This window comes from Urocitellus parryii, chromosome 5 (genome assembly GCF_045843805.1).
Source record: "Urocitellus parryii isolate mUroPar1 chromosome 5, mUroPar1.hap1, whole genome shotgun sequence".
Classification (NCBI taxonomy): Eukaryota; Metazoa; Chordata; class Mammalia; order Rodentia; family Sciuridae; genus Urocitellus; species Urocitellus parryii.
In genome coordinates this window covers 174,043,540-174,061,564 of record NC_135535.1, presented here as the reverse complement: position 1 = coordinate 174,061,564, position 18,025 = coordinate 174,043,540, and the positions used below count along the sequence as shown (strand labels likewise).

The 18,025-nt window shown below is 40.8% G+C and overlaps 1 protein-coding gene across 1 annotated transcript; it reads right to left on the bottom strand.

Annotated features, from left to right (window-relative positions):
• Positions 1 to 300: 300 nt before the first annotated feature.
• LOC144254888 (protein IFIT1 homolog B-like) lies at positions 301 to 11,916 on the bottom strand. Its single transcript, XM_077798637.1, has 2 exons — positions 11,784 to 11,916; positions 301 to 2,471 (listed from the first exon to the last, which is right to left on the bottom strand). The coding sequence occupies exons 1-2, from the start codon at positions 11,786 to 11,788 to the stop codon at positions 1,073 to 1,075; spliced, it is 1,404 nt and encodes a 467-aa protein (XP_077654763.1). The 5' UTR covers positions 11,789 to 11,916; the 3' UTR covers positions 301 to 1,072.
• Positions 11,917 to 18,025: the final 6,109 nt, after the last annotated feature.

The following is an 18,025-nucleotide window of genomic DNA, read 5'->3' as shown; positions in this document are numbered from 1 at the left end:
CAAGGTTATCCAAAACTCCACCCGTGGAGAATGCTGATGCTGCCAACCTTTCAATGTCTGTTGTGCAAAGAGCCATGACGTTGATACTATGCCACATGCACACCCATTTTCACTTCCCTTGCTTAAGACTCCCAGGGATGTGTGAGTTGGTTCCACATTTCTCCATTTCATCCCAAAATTTTAATAAAAACATTCCATTATATTTATTAGAGCATATTAATTGTACAAAATAATGGGTTCCCCAGTGACATTTTCATACACATATTTAACAAACACTGATTGTATCCACCAAATCTATTACCCTGCCTTATCCCTTCTCCCCTTCCCTTACACACTTTTCTTTCACATCTGTCCTTATGTCATGTGGCCAACAAAACACACTGAAAGAGTTTGTACTTTTGGTAAATTTTAATGATCTTTTCAGGTCAGATGAAAAGCGAAGCGTATATCACACACCACCTAAAAACTATAGAAACCTCTTTATGTCATTTTCAACTGGCACATTTCACACAAGATTTGTTTTTCTTCTTCTTTTTATTTCCCTGAAACATCAAAAGTCTTGTTAGCTTGAACAAATTTCCAGCAATGCGTTTTCATCAGCTTTTTCATTGCTGTAACCAAAAGACTTGACAGGAATGATTTTAGAGAAGGAAAAGTCGTCTTGCTCTTGGGTTTTGAAGTGACTCAGGGTATCTGGCCACATGAAAAAGAACCCCTTTCTGTTGAATTCTCCTTAGTCCAGGACAACAGCCTCACTGAAGGAGGAAGCAGTTCATTTCCAAGGCACAGTCATTAGGAAAAGGATCCTGGTGGATCCAGCAGCTTCAGGGTGTCAAACAGGATTTTCATCCAGGGCCAGTGAGTGCAGGGATTCCAGGAGAGAGGATGGAGGCTCCTGGCCTAGGCACTAAGGCAGCAGGGAGAAGGCAGGAGCAGGCAGGCAGGGAGAGGGCAAGTGCTATCCCCATCTACTTTTTTATTTTGTCAGTTATACACTTTGGGAGGCAGCAAGCAGGGAAGCTTGTTGTTCTATTTAGTTGTGAGTAGATGAAGTGGGGGGTGGGGCCCTTCCTCAAAACACAGTGTTCAGCTGATCAGTGAGCCTCAGAGCCCTCTCATAGCACAGCAGGGCCTCCTTCACTTCCCCTTTTAATTCATGGCTGAGACCCTGGAGGCTGACCCTCTCCACAACACTCACATTCTGGTTCACATGACTTTTAGCCAGTTTTTCTAAGGCACTTATGAGTTTTTTCCTGGCAAAGGACCTTTCTGGTATCTTCAGACCTTTTAAATAGTGGGTGATTGCTTTGTCTTCAGATCTCATGTGAAATTGTTGGAAACGGCCATAGCGGTAATGAATGTCTTGCTTAATGCTGTCAGCAATGTTGTCTATGCATAATGCTTTCTGAAAAATTTTCTCTGCCTCTTCATACTTGCGTATTTCTGCATACATTTCAGCCATGTAAACGTAAGCCATCTCGAATCTTGGCTTTAATTTTACAGACTCTTGAAATTCCTTTATAGCCAATTGAACCCATCTGTCCACATTTTCTCTTTCCTGCCCTATCGGGTTCATATTTGTTGCATCCTTTACTTGACACATTTTTGCCCTGTAGCAAAGCCCTAACTGGTGATGCAGGGAAGCAGAGTTGGGTCTTGCCTCCAAGGCTTTCTCAAGGAGCTCAATAGCTTTATCCACACAGCCCTTTTTTCGGTAAAATTTGCTTGCATATTGAAAGACATAGGGCTGGGAGGATGTGCTGTTCAGAGCTTCCTCAATGTAGCCTTCTCCCTCCACTTCCTGTCCTACATCCTGAAGCTTCAGGGCAAGGAGAACCTTAACATATGCATCTTCTGGGTTTAACCTGAAAGCTGTCCTCAGGGGCTCTAGAGAAATTACGTTTTCATCATCATAATCCAGACGGAAGGAGGAGATGGCGAACCCCAGACTGAATTCAGGGTTTTTAGGCTTCACTTCCAGAGCCCTTTCAAAGCAGGCCTTGGCCCGCTCATAATACTTTCTCCCACACTTCAGCAAGGCCCATCCTTCCTCACTCTCGATCTCAGGAGACTCCAGCCTGTAGCGGGAGGAACTTGCGAACTTCTTGCAAGTGTCCTCCACCTTGTCCAGGTAAGTCTGGGCTTCTGCCAATCTGCCCATGTGGTGATACACCCAGGCACAGTTGCCCCAGGTCACCAGGCTCCTCAGGTCTGCCTGGTCTGCGTGCTCCCTCTGGACCAAGTCTTCAGCTTCTCTTAAGCTCTGCAGGGCCTCCTCATGCTGGCCTTTCAGGTGCTTCACATAGGCCAGGAGGTTGTGAGTCCCCCCTATATTATATCTGGTGTTAATTTCTTCCATGACCCTGCTTTCTAAATCCGGTATTTCATTATCTTCAATTTCCAGCCCCCACGTGAAATGACATCTCAACTGCCCCAGGTTCTTCTGGATCCCATGATCATGTGCTTTCTCACTGTGAAACAAAAGTGGATTTTGTCTTTAGGTGAGGAACAGCCATAAGGAAAACTCCAGTGAAACACCTACTACAATATTAGTGCAAACTGAAAGTTTCACCTGTATTCAGATTTTTAAAAATAATTTAAAAAATATGTTTCAATTTAGTTATACATGACAGCATAATGCACTTTGTTGTATCATATATAATGGAATATAATTTGCCATTCTTCTGGTTGTCCATAGTATAGAATCCTGCCAGTCTTATAGTTAATGTGTGTACTTAGGATAATAATGTCTGATTCATTCTACTATCATTCCTACCCACACACCTCTCCCCTCCATTCACTCTCTTCTACCTAATCTAAAGTAACTCTATTTTTCCATAGTGCCTCCATTGTTAATTAGCATTCATTTATCAGGGAAAATATTGAGCTTTTAGTTTTTTGATGTTGCCTTATTTCACTTAGCATAGTATTCTCCAGCTCCTTTCCTTTACTGGTAAATGCCATAATTTTATTCTTTTATAAAGTTGAGTAATAGTAAATTATATATACTATGTATGTGTGTATATAATACATATATGATATATATATATATATATATATATATATATATATATATGTAACAGACACTTCTTAGAAGAGGATATACAATAGGCCATTTATTGATACTTGATTTTACTGCTTATGCTTTAGGAGTCTCATTAAGGAAGTCAGATCCTAAGCTGACATGGTGAAGATTTGGGCCTATTTTTTCTTCTATTGGGTGCACGGTTTCTGATCTAATTCCTGGGTCCTTAATCTCCTTTGAGTTGAGCTTTGTGCATGGTGAGAAATATTTCTTTAATTTCATTTGGCTGCATGTGGATTTCCAGTTTTCCCAGAAACATTTACATTCAACTTCTCTAGTGTTTAGAGAAATGCAAATCAAAACTACTCTAAGATTTTGTCTCACTCATATCAGAAAGGCAATTATCAAGAATACAAGCAATAATAAGTGTTGGCAAGGATGTGGGGAAAAGAAGTACACTCATACACTGCTGGTGGCAGAGCAAATTGGTGCAACTACTGTAGGAAGCAGTGTGGAGATTCCATAGAAAATTGGAATGCAACCACCATTTGATCCAGCTCTCCCACTCCTTAGTCTATATCCAAAGGACTTAAAATCAGCATACTACAATGACACAGCTATATCATTGTTCATAGCAGCTCAATTCACAATAGTTAAACTGTGGAACCAACCTAGATGCCCTTCAACAGATGAATGGATAAAGAAACTGTGTTATATATACACAATGGAAAATTACTCGGCATTAAAAGAGAATAAAATTATGGCATTTGCAGGTAAATGGAAGGAGCTGGAGAATATCATACTAAGGAAAGTAATCTAATCTCAAAAACCCAGAGGCTGAATGTACTGTCTGATAAGTGGATACTGATCCATAATGGGGGGAGGAGGAGAATGGAGGCACATTGATTGCACAAAGTGGAGAGTGGGAAGGGGAGGGGACATGGGTGCAGGAGAGATGGTGGAATGAAATGAACATCATTACCCTAGGTACATGTATGACTGCACATGTGGTGGTGACTCTACATTGTCTACAATCAGAGAAATGAAAAGGTGTGCTCCATTTGTGTAGAATGAATCAAAATGAAGTCTTCTATCATGTATAACTAATTTTTTTTTGTTTTTTTTTAATTGATTGTTCCAAACATTACAGAGCTCTTGATAAATCATCTTTTATACATTTGACTCCATTGGGTTTTGAACTCCCATTTCTACCCCAAATACAGATACCAGAATCACATCTGTTACATACTCACATTTTTACCTAATGGCATATTAGTGACTGTTTTAATCTGCTACCTTTCCTAACCCCTACTATCCCCCTCCCCTCCCCTCCCACCTTCCCTCTCTGCCTCCTCTAAAAAACAAATGCCAAATGTCTCCTTTGATATAAAGAGAGCAACTAAGAACAGAACAGGAAGGAAGAGCATGAGGAAAAGATTAACAGTAAACAAAGACGAATGGGGGGAGAGAAAGGGAGAGAGAAGGGAAAGGATATGCAAATGGTAGGAGACCTTCAATGATACACAAAACTATAAGAGGTTATGATGGGCAAGGGGGAGGGGGAAAAAGGGAGAGAAATGTGTAACTAATTTGAACAAATTAAAACATAATCAATAGATGGGATGGGATTCAAACTAAAATGCTTCTTCTCAGAAAAAAAAAATTATAACGGAAAGAGAGTGCGAACAGAAAGGGAGAAAATCTTTACCACATGCACCTCTGATAGAGCATTAATCTCCAGGATATATCAATAATTCAAACACTCTAACACCAAAAAAACCATATAACCCAATCAATAAATGGACTAAAGAACTGAACAAACACTTCACAGAAGAAGAATTATAATTGATCAACAAATATATGAAAAGATGTTTAACATCTTTAGTAAGTAGAGAAATGCAAATCAAAACTACTCTAAGATTTCATTTCACCCCAGTCAGAATGGCAATCTTCAAGAATACAAGCAAATAGTGCTGGGGTTGTAGCTTAGCAGTAGAGCACTGGTCTAGCATGCGTGAGGCCCTAGGTTTGACCTCAGCATCAAATAAAAACAAATAAACAAAACAAAATAAAGGTATTGTATACAACTAAAAATAAAAATAAATATTTTTTAAAAAATAATACAAGCAAATATAATGTTGGTGAGGATGTGGGGAAAAGGCATACTCATACATTGCTGGAGGGACTGCAAATTGCTGCAACGTTTATGGAAAGCAATGTGGAGATTCCTCAGAAAATGTGGCGTGGAATCACCATTTCACCCAGCTATCCCCTCCTGAGTCCACACCCAAAGGACTTAAAATCAGCATATAACAATGATGCAACCACACCAATGTATTTAGATCTTTAAGCTATGCATGAATAGTGATTGTAGTTTGCTTGGCTTCATAGCATTGTTCTTTCACATTCTAAGCAAGTCACCACTCCATTCTTTAGACTCACATTTGTAAAATTATGATAACAATGGCTTTCAGGAACATTAATAAGCCTACTTATGCAGAGAACATTCCATATCACATGCTATGTAAAAGGTTTTTATTTAACTATTAGTAAAAAATAAGAAAGACTAATTAGAAATGCATAGCTTTAGTGAACATTATCGACTTCGGGATTATAAAGTGTGTGAAAACAACCAATGAAGACCATTAAACTGAGAATAATGTGTGACAAAAGCTTTTGTTTTCCCCCTGAGAAATGAAAACAAAGCCTCATACATTCTAGGCAATAGTTCTACCACTAAACTACATCCCTAGCCCTTTGTATTTTATTTTGATAGAAGGTCTTACTAAAATGCACAGACTGGGTTCCTCTTGGCATAGCCTCCTGATAGCTTGGAATTACAGAAAAGAAATCTGGAGTCTGGTGTTTTTTTTCCCTTAACTTTTTATTGGAAATAAATATAGCATGAAATGTAGTTATGAGGAGAACCAGTTTATCTTATACCCAATTTCTCCAGTAATTATAACTTTTACAACTGTAGTACAGTATCAACTCAAGCTAATTGCTTTGATTACCACAACATGTGTACAGCTCTACCATTCTTTCACAGAATGAACCTCTGAAAGCACCACACTGATGCAGATGAAGATCCACTACATCATCACCTCATGTACCCCTTAGCGTCCTACCAGTGGACGCCTCTGCTACATTCCTCAGAAATTCATAGCCCTGGGTAACTAAAACTTTGCTCTTTATGGCTGTTAATTTGTCATTTCAAGAAAGTCAGGTAAGTGGAGAATGTTATACAACAGGGTGGTTCAACACATAAAACTCATAAATGTAAATGTTCATTAGTAGAGTCACAGAAAAAAAGAGTCCGTTTGCAGAAAACCCATCAACAACATTACCCTCCCTGTCAGGATAACAGAAAGTAATGTCCTAACCCAAAAAAGGTTGTATATGAAAAGTCCACAGCTAGTATCAACCTCAATGAAGAAATAATGAAAGCTTTTTCTCCAGGATCTGGACCAAGGTAAGGATTCTGGCTTTCACCTTTGTAATTAACATAAATTATATGTACAAGAGTCTCAAGAGGCCACACAAAAACTGTTCCAACTACTAGACAAATGAAGCACAGGAGTAGAATGCAAAATCAGTACTCAAAACTCAGTTGAGTTTCTAAACACAATGATCAATTCAAAAGAGATAAAGAAAACAATCCTATTTACAATAGCATGGAGAAGAATGAAGAATAAACTCAATCAAGGAGGAAAAGGAGACTACACTGAGCACTGCAAGCAATTTTTGAAAGACAGAAGACACAAGGAAAAGTGAAAGACATCCCAAATTCATAGGCCAGATGCTTAATATTGCTAAGTCGTCAGTACTGCCCAAAGTGAGCTACAGATTCAGGGCAATCCCTACCAACGATCCACTGAAAGTTTCTTTCAGGAGTAGAAAATTTCATCCTAAAATTCATGTGGTGTCTCAGTATATTATTAGTCAGGGTTCTCTGGAACAGAATGTTCTTTGGAACAGTTCTGATCTCAGGAACAGAATCAACAGGAAGTATGATTATAAAAAGGGGACTTATTAGGTTGGCTTATGCAACCAGAAGCTGAATAGTCCACAATGGCCATCTGTAGGCTGGAGAGCTGGGAAAACCAGTAGCTGTGCAGTCCAAGAGGCTGAAGCCTCAGAACAAGAGGGATCAATTGTGCTATTCTAGTCTGAGCCCTAATTCTTCTGGAGAATCACTGTCAGAGTGTGCTTCAGAAAAATAAAGAAGAGAGAGTCTGATATCCCCAGATATGCTACCAGCAATCAAGAAGACTTTCAGGAAGAATCCAGCTTGCATCTGCTGCTGATTCTTTGTTCTTCCAACTTTTATTCCATTTAAGCCATCCTCCTATTGAAGGCTCTCCTTTTGGGTAGGCTATCCCACATGCCAATCATTCCTAGACTCATATCATGGACACACCCATAATCCTCAGCATCTCTTATCACAATCAAGTTGGCAATGCAGAGTAACCATTACACAAAGGCACTGAGATTGCCAAAATAATCTTGAGAACAAAGAACAAAGCTAGACCTCTCACACTTTCTGATTTCAGAAGTGAATACAAAGCTATAGAAATCCAAACATTATGGTGTGCCCTAATCACCACATGAAAGACATAAGGAACACAAAGACCAAGAAAAGGGAGACCTTGGAAATAAACTCTTGTCTGTAGAGTTACATTAGTCAGCCCTGGCTGCCATAATAACAAAGCATGTGGTGGTAGAACTCTTCTCAGGGTTCTGGACGCTAGAATTGCAAGTAAAAGTGTGTGCCTATGGTACCTAGCAAGGGCTCTTTATAGAAGGCCACTGACTTGGAGATTGCCATATGAATTATTTATTTTTTAAATATTTTTTAGTTGTAGGTAGACACAATACCTTTATTTTATTTACTTATATGTTGTTGAAAATTGAACCCTCATATATGCTAGGCAAGCGCTCTACCACTGAGCCAAAACCCCAGCCCAGTTCCCACTTTCCTTGTACTTCACTTGGCCATCCCTCCATGGCCCATGGGTGCAGACAACTTAAATATCTCTTTACCTTCTTCTAATGACATTGGCCCTAGAGAAGTAAGGCCTCATCCTAAATATTTCCCCTCAATCATTCCTATCTCTTTCTAGACTCTGTATCAAGAGACTGTCACATTAACGGTAATATTTAGAGATTTGAACTTGTGATTTAGGGATTCAGTTCAGAACACTGATGAAGCAACTTTGACAAGCATGTCAAGGCCACTCACTGTGAAAAAGGACAGTCTTTACAACTAATGTTGTGGAAAAACTAGAACATCAGTTGTATAAGATGTGTTGGACATCTACGTTATTTAGTATACCAAATGACTCAAAATGAATTAAAAACCTAAATGTGAGACTAAAACAATAAAACTTGCAGGGGAAAATATAAGGGAAAAGCTTCTTGACATTGCATTTGACAATGCTTTCTTGACTGTGACAACCAAACACAGGAAACAACAGAAGAAGGGATGAGTTGGACTTGACCAAAATGAAGAAATGTGTGCATCAAAGGCCACCATCAACAGACTGATAAAAGAGCTCCCAGAATGATACAAAATATTTGCAACCACTATCTGAAATGAGTGTATCTTTAGCATACGTTGATGCTCAAAACAATTGGAAACAGGTTTGAAAGCAACACTTGTGCAAGTTGGATGTTTATTGCAGCACTGTCTACAGCCAAAGGTGACAACTGCTCAAATGTTCATGAATTAATAAATGGATAAGCAGATGTCATATACCCACACAACTGGATATTATTCAGCCATGGAAAGCAACAAAGGCTGATACAAGTTAAATAGGGAAGAGCCTTGAAATCATGATGGTCCCCAAGTGTAGGTGTGTGTGCCTGTAATCCAGCTTATCAAGAGGCTGAGGCAGGGGGGCTGCAAGTCTGAGGCTACCCTGGGCAACTTAGTGAGAGCCCTTATCACAATATAATATGAAAAAGGGCTAGGAATGTAGCTCTATGGTAGAGTGCTTGCCTCACCTGAGAGAGGTCCTGGGTTCAATGTTCAATGCTGCCCCCTCCAAAAAGCAAATTTATGGCAGATGAAGGGATACAGGACAAAGGGACATTGTAGTGTTCATTTTTTTTTTCTTTTGGTTTTGAGATTTCTCCTGAGTGTGATTGTAAACTCTAGTCCTGCTCTGATGTAACTCCATGGTATTTGTTCCTGGATATCTGCAGTGTGCCTTCAGGGGCTACTTCTTCATCCTGGTGTACAGCCCAATACCTGTGTGTCTGACCCATGACCAGGTGTCCCCTGTCCCCTCATGGCAAACCTCTTTATACTGGAAAACCATCCAGTGGCTTCTGTTGGACCTTCTCTACCTTCTTCACAACAAAGTAACCACTCTCCACTGCAGACATGTCCATCAGGAGAGACACAGAGGCAGCCACTCCAAGTCACAGGGGAAATAATAGAAGCAAGTTCTCACTAACAGATCCCAGAGAAAAGACAGCAAGACCCGTTGCAGGGAGAACAGGAATTGGGGGAGCTTCAGGGACACTGAAGCTTAACCAGGGGGTGGGCATAAAAAGAGAAAGAAGACTGCCTCTTTGGGATGATCCTTTACTGGGTTCTACAACAACTTAGATGAGAAATGTGCAGAGAATATTAATTGGTCAGCTTTGAGCAAGTTGGTTCTAGTTCTAAGGTGTCATGGTGTCACTGAGATATGGTCCTGTGGCATATCTGCCCAGTTTGGGAAGGGCTTAGGTGTCAGTTGGGTAAATATCCTTAGGCGTGAATTATTGTCTGGTCCCAAAGGAGATCCCACAAAATTGGTTACCAGGAGGATTTTGCAGAAGGTAGATGTCTGGATCAGTCACCCTGAGGAGTTGGGAGGTGGTAAAGAACTGGGAGCTGAGTCAAGGGAGACTTAGCTCTGTTTCCACATGAGAAAGGCCAACTGGTCTTCAAAATGGAGGCTGAGGCAACATAAAATTGAAGGAATCCACTCCTGTCACATATTGTACCTGTCCATTCATGTGACAGAACCAAATAGGCAAATGCAGAAAATTTGCTGGGGCCTGGAGCAAGGGCCGAGTAGGAAGTGACAATGTATACGAGGTGTCTTCTTACAGTTATTAGACATCCTTAAAGCATATCATGGTGATGCTCCCACAACATGGTGAAGATGCTAAACACCAATAAATTGTAGTGCTTAAAATTTTTAAATGGCAAATGATATCGCTTTTACACATATTCCTTTCCTGGTACATATTGAAATTAAAATTTTAGAACTGATTAGGATGTCATCTGAAATGAAGTCAGGAACCTGCATTGTAACTCTTTTGGAGCAATAGGCTTAACAGTTTAATGAACTGTCTTTTTTATATCTCAGCTCCACCTCTAATGGACTGGGTGACCTTAGCTTATCTAAATCTGACATCACCCCCACCTTGCAACATGAGGATAAATGATTTTCTCATTGTTTTCTTTTAAGATTTAAATGTAATAATTTACAAAACAGTTTTAGAAAACAGTCTGGCATTGAATAATTATTGAGGATGAGATAACTATCATATATCCTTTGGTATTATTACTATTTCTCATTTTAGATATCAGTTACAAGTATATATTTGACACTGGGTTGACTTGTGGTTTTGTAGTTTCTGGAAATTCTGCCTCTCTCAAATTTTGCCCAGTGGAACTCTTAGGGGACATTTGCAAGTCAATATTAACTAGAGGATTTTTATCTTCTGATCTGAGTAGTTGCTTGATTTAAGATTCGGTTGGGACCATAGAGAAATTCCCATTGAGCCCTTCTTATAAGGAAGATGTGAATGTTCCTAAGCTCAGAAGTCCAGCCAAGACCCATGGACAGGTGGATGCCAAGAACCTGCAGGTAATGGGCAGACCCAGGAAATGTGATCTGATCAACTTCAGTCTATTCACACACTCATCAGAGTAGGCTCCTCAGAAGGTGAGTTGAGGAGTCTCCAGAAGAAGGCCATGAGCTTCTCCCACCCCATCCCCACAGTGTCTCCCCAGACATTTGGGAGGTTCCACTGAAGCTCATATTGCTGTGTGGGTCCTAATTTTCCAGCAAAATGAGGAATGAAGAGAAAGAGATGTCTCTACTCAGAGATCCGACAAACTGATCTCCTTTCCCTAGATGGAAAATAGTGTGATGAAAAAGAATCTCGCAATCTGGAATGATTTTCTCCTTTCCTGCAAACTCTCTCCCTTTTTCCTGTCCTTCTTTATGAAGCATGAAGATAGCTTCATAAGGCCAACAGAAATGAAAATGCCTACACTAACACAACAGCTCAAGTTCTGGTATGAATGCACTAGCGGGTTACACACTCACATGTACACATCAGTCTATGAACAGATACTCAAATAGAAAATTTAGGATGCCTGAAAATGAACCTTTTGAGATAATATTGATTATCATTGCTTCTAAACGTTAAGACATATTGGCAAAACAGCAGAGAAATGAGGGTGCAGTCATGGGATAAATGGAGGAATACTGATTAGGCAAAGGGGAGGGAGAGGTGGGGAAAGGGAATGGGGGCAGGAAAGATGTTGGAATGCAATAGAAGTCATTACCCTAGGTACATGTATGATTGCATATATGGTGTGATGCTACATCATGTACAATGAGAGATGAAAAGTTATGCTGCAATTGTCTACAAAAGCAAAATGCATTCTGCTGTCATATATACCTAATTAAAATAAATCGACTAATTAATTTAAAAATAAACCAATAAATAGCAGAGAAATTCTCACCTCATGGTTGCTGTGAATGAGGTTGCAGTTCTGAACTATTTTCAGTCAAGTTGATTTCTCAGAGATCTGGTTGCTGGTGTGTAGGTCTTCTTATAGTGAAACTCAGGGCTTTATAAGCAACAGATGATATCATTTGAAGGTGTGTCCTTGCAATTTAGAACGGGAATCTGAAAGTCAAAAGTGCAACTCAACTTGGCATGTTCCTGGTCAAAGAAACTGAAACTTAAGCCGAGATAGAAATTCCTTCTTTGTTTCCTTCTGAGAACTGGTTGAGAGAAGGCTGGTGACAGCAGTTGTTCTGAGGTGTGAATTCCTGTCTCCCAGCCTGGGGGACACTCTGGGTGCAAGGACTTGGGAGTTACTTCAGAGTCCCCTGAGTCAGGAGGACCTGTGAAGATGGCTGTGTGAACTTGGAGAAGTCATGCCTCCCCCTCTGCTCCTGTTTGCCCATCTGGAACCAGGGATTGTTCAGACATGGCGTAGAATTCTGTAATTCTCTGAATGGGAGTCTTATTCCAAGTGTGCTGCCTTTCTCTGAGAGGTTGTTTTACTAAGTAGTCTATCTTTTGCTTACCTTCTGAAGAGTCCTCAATGATCTATTAACCTCTTGTTTATTCATAGGAAGAGAGAAGCCCAATGTGCCAGCATTCTGAGCCTTCAAACAGAGCACATTGGGGCTGAATGACAATGTGTTTCTCATGATGAGGCTCTCTATTCTAGCCCCTTAAGGTGATCTGATTCCCCAGAAATGGTTCTCACAGCCATGCATAGGAGAACATTATTCAGAGCTGTGTGAAGTCCCCTTGGTGTCATGAAAACTGTCCTTGCTCTGCCTTTACCTGCCCGTGCAATCTTCTGAATTCATAGGCAGAGCCCAAGAAGAATACCTCTGTGCTGCATGTAAAATTATGGGTACAGCTTTGGTTCTTTTTACTGATGCTCTGCTGAGCTCTGCTGTTCCTAACTTTCTCTGGAAATTTCTCCCTTTTCCTGGCAGGCGTGGTGATCTCATGGCTCTCCAGTAGCTTACAGAGAGCAAACTCACCCCAGCCTCAGTTCATTTAATCATGGCAAAGCCCTTTATTGGGAGGAGGTGTCAGACTTGCTTCTCTGGATAGCTGAATCTGAATGTACTGGGCCTGTCATGTATAATTTCGGTACCACAGTCAAACATGTTTTCCCTGTGGCCTGAACATAAAAACAATATTGTTCTCAAGCAGAGAAGAACATCAGGCAATTGAACTGGGATAAAGGGAATATGAGATAAAAGATGGAAATTCCTGAAGATGTTCTTTTTTTTTTTTTTTTTTGGCTTTTCCCTCAGAGTTGTGTGGTCAAGAGTCATGGTGCAAGTACAAATGCAGCATTTTATGCTTCTCGGATGAGTGTTGATTTGTCAAAAGCACACTACCAGTGACTATATTGCTGGACTATACGTCTTCTTAGGTGCAGAATCCAGTGACTGGCCAGCATTGGGAAATACATTTGCCTCACACCCTACCAAGGAACAAGAGCCCTTTGTGGACTCTCATGGAGGTTGGTGTCTGGAATCTGGACTGCTTAGAGAAGAAGAGGATTGAGGGAGGCAGTTCTGCTTTTACTTAGCTTTCTCGGTGCAGGGGTATCTGGTATAGCATATAAAGAGGCTTCCTAAGGTAGTAAAAAGCTTCCTGGTTCTTATATGTGTGTCAGTTCGTAGGAAATAAATGATCAACTTGGTTTAGGAGTGAGTGTGTTAGGGGTGAGAAAGTGTGTTATGGCTAAGTTGTGATGTGCCCCTCAAAAGCTCATGGGAGAGGCAATGCAAGAAAGTTTAGAGGTGAAATATCCAGTTAGGAGAGCCTTAAGCTAATTGATGTGTGAATTCACTTGAATGGATTAAGTGGGTGATACTGTAGGCAGGTAGGGTGAGGCTGGATGAAGTGGGTCGGTGGAGGTGTGCTTTTGGGGTATATATTTTGTCTCTGGTGAGCCAAGCTTAGTGTATCTCTGTTTCCTGATTGTCAAATCCTGAGTTGCTGTTTTCATCCTCATGCCCTTCTGCCCTAACATTCCACCACCCCTCACACAGAACAATGGAGTTGGCCATTTATGGTTTGAGAACTCTGAAACTGCAAGCCCCACCACATCTCCCCCCCCCCAAAAAATTCCCTTTTTAAATTTGTTCTTGTCAGGTCTTTTAGTCACAGTAGAAACAAAAAGCTACCTAAGACAAAACTGACAAAAATTGGGCCCTTGACATGCTAAGATGCTTAGATTGGGCCTCAGAATCCTGTACCTCATAACTTGTTTCTCACCTCCCAAATGCAGGGGAGAAGATTTTATTCAATCTGCTTTAAAATCAGAACCAAAAAGTGATTACATTTGCTTTCCGCAGCATCCTGAAATCTCACTTTCTGTGGCAGAAGAGATGATAAGGAGTATATGCAAACTCAGATGGATTTTCTCACAAGATAATATCTGCCCCCGAGGCTCATTCAAATTCCACAGAGAATGTTTCACAAGTGGTTTTCTGTTTCTTCATCCATTTATTCTCTTTAATCATTACTTACTGTGTCTCTAAGATTGCCTACAGTCCTCTTCCCGCTTCTCTTCTTCCCTGTTAGCAGGCTACTTAAGCCTCAATATCACATCTGCCTTTGAGACTTGTTCTTTTGTCAGGGCCTCATGTTTGAGCACACTAATAGTTGTGTATCTCCCCACCCCACCCTCGTAATCTCTCTTTGTTAATCAGATTATCATCACTTTTTCAAAATACCCAAGAAGAACAATGGAAAGAAGGAAAGATTTATTTTGGCTCATAATTTCAGAGGTTTCAATTCACGGTCAGCTGGCTCCATTGCTTTAGGCTTGAGATGAAGCAGATCATCATGGCAGAAGGGTGTGATGGAGGAAAGCCGTTCACCTCATGGCAATAGGGAAGCAGAGAGTGAGGAAGGCTTCAGGAACATGATATAGCCCCCAAGGACTCATGCCCAAGGACCCACCACTTCCCAGTAGGTTTACCTCCTGTAGGTTCTACCAACTCCCAATAGTCACATGGCCTTGAATCTCTCAATGTAGTAATCCATGGATGAGGTAAGAACCCTCATGATCTGCCATTCCCCAAAAACCTACCTCTCTACATCGCTACATTGGGAACCAAACCTTCAACTCATATGTCTTTGAGGTACACTTCCTGTCCAATCATAACATTTCACCCTAGTTCATGTCCATCTCATAATGAAAAATACTATTAGTCCATCCCAAAGTGTCCCTGTAGTTTTAATGATTTCTGCATTGCCCAAAAGTCCAGGTCCAAAGACTCTTCTCAGACTCAAGACAACTCTTATCTGTAAGCCTCTGTCAACATTAATAAAGTGTGTTTCACATTGCCATTATCAAATGGTGAGATATGCAGAAAGTAAACATTTCCATTTCAAAAAAGAGAAATGCTGACAATTGAAGAAATGATGAGGCCAACGCAAGACTGAAACCTAGCTGGGCAATCATGAAATCCTGTTGGTCCATGTCAAACAACTAGGCCACGAGACAGTGAAATGTGAATTCCAAAGAGCTGGGGCAGTCCTACCTATGTGGACTTGCTGGTCGCAGCACACGGGGCCTCTCCAGCACACGGGGCCTCTCTGTTGGGCTGGCTGTCTTTGCTGCCTACAGCTTTCCTGGGCAGATGTTCCATTTTCCTGGCATCTTTAAGTCCCTGGGGTCTTCACTGCAGTTTTGGCTTCATTCTCACAGCTTCATATGTCATCCACTAAGGGGCTGCCCTCATGGATTCCAACCTTGTCACACACTGCCTGGGACCCTAGGCTTTCTTTTGAAATGTTAGTGGAAGCTTCCATGACCCCATAACTCTGACATTCTGCATTCCTGCCAAGCTAGCACCTCCTGGATAATGCCAAGGTTTGCCACCAGTGGAGGTAGTAGCCCCGACACCTGGGACCATGACTGTGTGATCTCTGAGTGCCTGGATGGCTGAATATGGGGAAAGGCCTCCCAAGGACACAATTCCCTAGATGGCCCTCTGCACATAGGGCATCACAGGGTCTCTTTTCAACCAAAGTTTTTTGAAACAGTCTACTCTTTTGCACCCTTGAGCTGTGATGGGTGGGACCCAACTAATGCTTAATATGCCCTCAAAGCATCTCATTGTCCTCGTGCATAGTCCTTCGCTTTTCTTTAGTAGGGGTGATCTCTTTAGTGTCAACTTCCTTGGGCCCAATTGTACCTTTGCTTTTCTGGCCAAACTGAAAGTTGTTCAAAGCTTTCTGCTCAGCTTCTTACTCTTTTCTTACAGGAAATGGGACTCATAACCATCAGCAACACACATGTCCCTGCCTGAATGCTGTCTTCCCTGGAAATATTCTCCATCTAATTAATTAGTTTGTCACCTTTAATGCAATACAGCATTCAGGCAGGGGCATGTATGTTGCTGTGATAGGTGAGGCCCAACTAACTCTTAATATGGCCTCAGGGTATCTCACAAAAACCTCAGTGCATGGACAAAATGTAGACAAGTTCTTTGACATAATGTGACACACATGGCCTCTAGTTCATTTACCAATAGTGTCCTCATTCCCATGTGGAAACTCATCAGCACTATCTGTACTTTGTGAATTTTGAGCAGCATTCTGGTCTTCTGAGCTCATACCAGAATTGTCCATTAAGCTCTGCATCTAACTTTCTAGCAGGTTTCTAGCCTGTATCACCAAAACTTCCAAACTCTTCTTGCAAACCAGTTCCAAAGGCTCTGAACCACATGGTCAAGTATTGTCACAAGAATGACCTCTCTATTTGGCATCAATTTTCTATGTTAGTCAGTTTTTGTCACTGGGACAAAATACCTGGGGAAATCAACTTAGAGAATAAAACATGTATTTTGTCTCACAGATTTAGAGGTTTCAGTGTGGTTGGCTGACTCCATTCCTTCTGGGCCTGTGGTAAGGCAATACATCATGTTGGAAGGGCATGGTGGGTGCAAGTAGTTCAACACATTGTAGATGGGAATCACAGGTGGGAATATGGGAAGGTGAGAGAGAGAGAGAGAGAGAGAGAGAGAGAGAGAGAGAGAGAGAGAAAGAGAGAACGAACAAGCACAAGATAGAATCCCCAAAAGTATTCATCCAAAACCCATTCCCTCCCAATGGGCCCTGCTCCTACAGTTTCTACCACCTCCTAATTTCTCATTCAAATGATGAATCTGTGGACTAATCTACTGATGAAATCTGAGCCCTCATGATCCAATCAAATTGGGAATCAAACTTTCAAAAATGAGATTTAGGGGCACATTTCAGATTGAAGCCATAACTCTCTCTATTGCTAATTTATTTCACAGACTCAAGTTATTAAGCATTCACAGAGAAAAATATTAAAAGTTCCGCACAAACAAAATAAGACCTAATATTTCTCTCTTTCTCTCTCTCATAGGCATATCTTGTTAAATAGGAGTGGTGTATTAAAACTCCTTGGGAACCCTGCCTCTCCACATGGGTTTCTCTCTATCCATGCATATTTTGGCTCATTTATCTCACTCTGCTTTGTTTCTTGGATATTTGTATTTGCTCTTTTATCCAAACATTTTATCATGTATATTGTCAAAAAGAGATAATTGAATTTTAAAAGGTACTCTCATGTATCTAGTTATATGTGATGTGAATGTGTGTGTTTATGTGCTACTGGCCAGTTTCATAACTCAGGAATTCAGGTGACATGTCAGCCTTCCAATTTTATGGCTTCTAAAACTGAATTCCTCCCCTGTCTTTTCTAAAGACTTTGGTAGTGTAAGTATTGGCATGAATGTCTTTGCTTCAGGCCTTATAGTACTGTATGAGTGGATTGTAGAGTTTGCTGTTTGCACACAAACAGGGAATATACATATTTTGTGATGTTTCTAACCACACTCAAAGAATTGGTGATCTTAGAACAATTTGCTGAATATTTATAGTTGAATAAAACTATATATAATGCATGGATAACTATATATATGCTGTATGTGATCAGCAAGGTTATCCAAAACTCCACCCGTGGAGAATGCTGATGCTGCCAACCTTTCAATGTCTGTTGTGCAAACAGCCATGACTTTGATTCTAAGCCACATGCACACCCTTTTTCATTTCCCTTTCTTCGGACTCACAGGGCTGTATGAGTTGGTTCCACATTTCTCCATTTCATCACAAAACTTTTAATAAAAACATTCCATTACATTTATTAGAGCATATTAATTGTACAAAGTAATGGGTTCC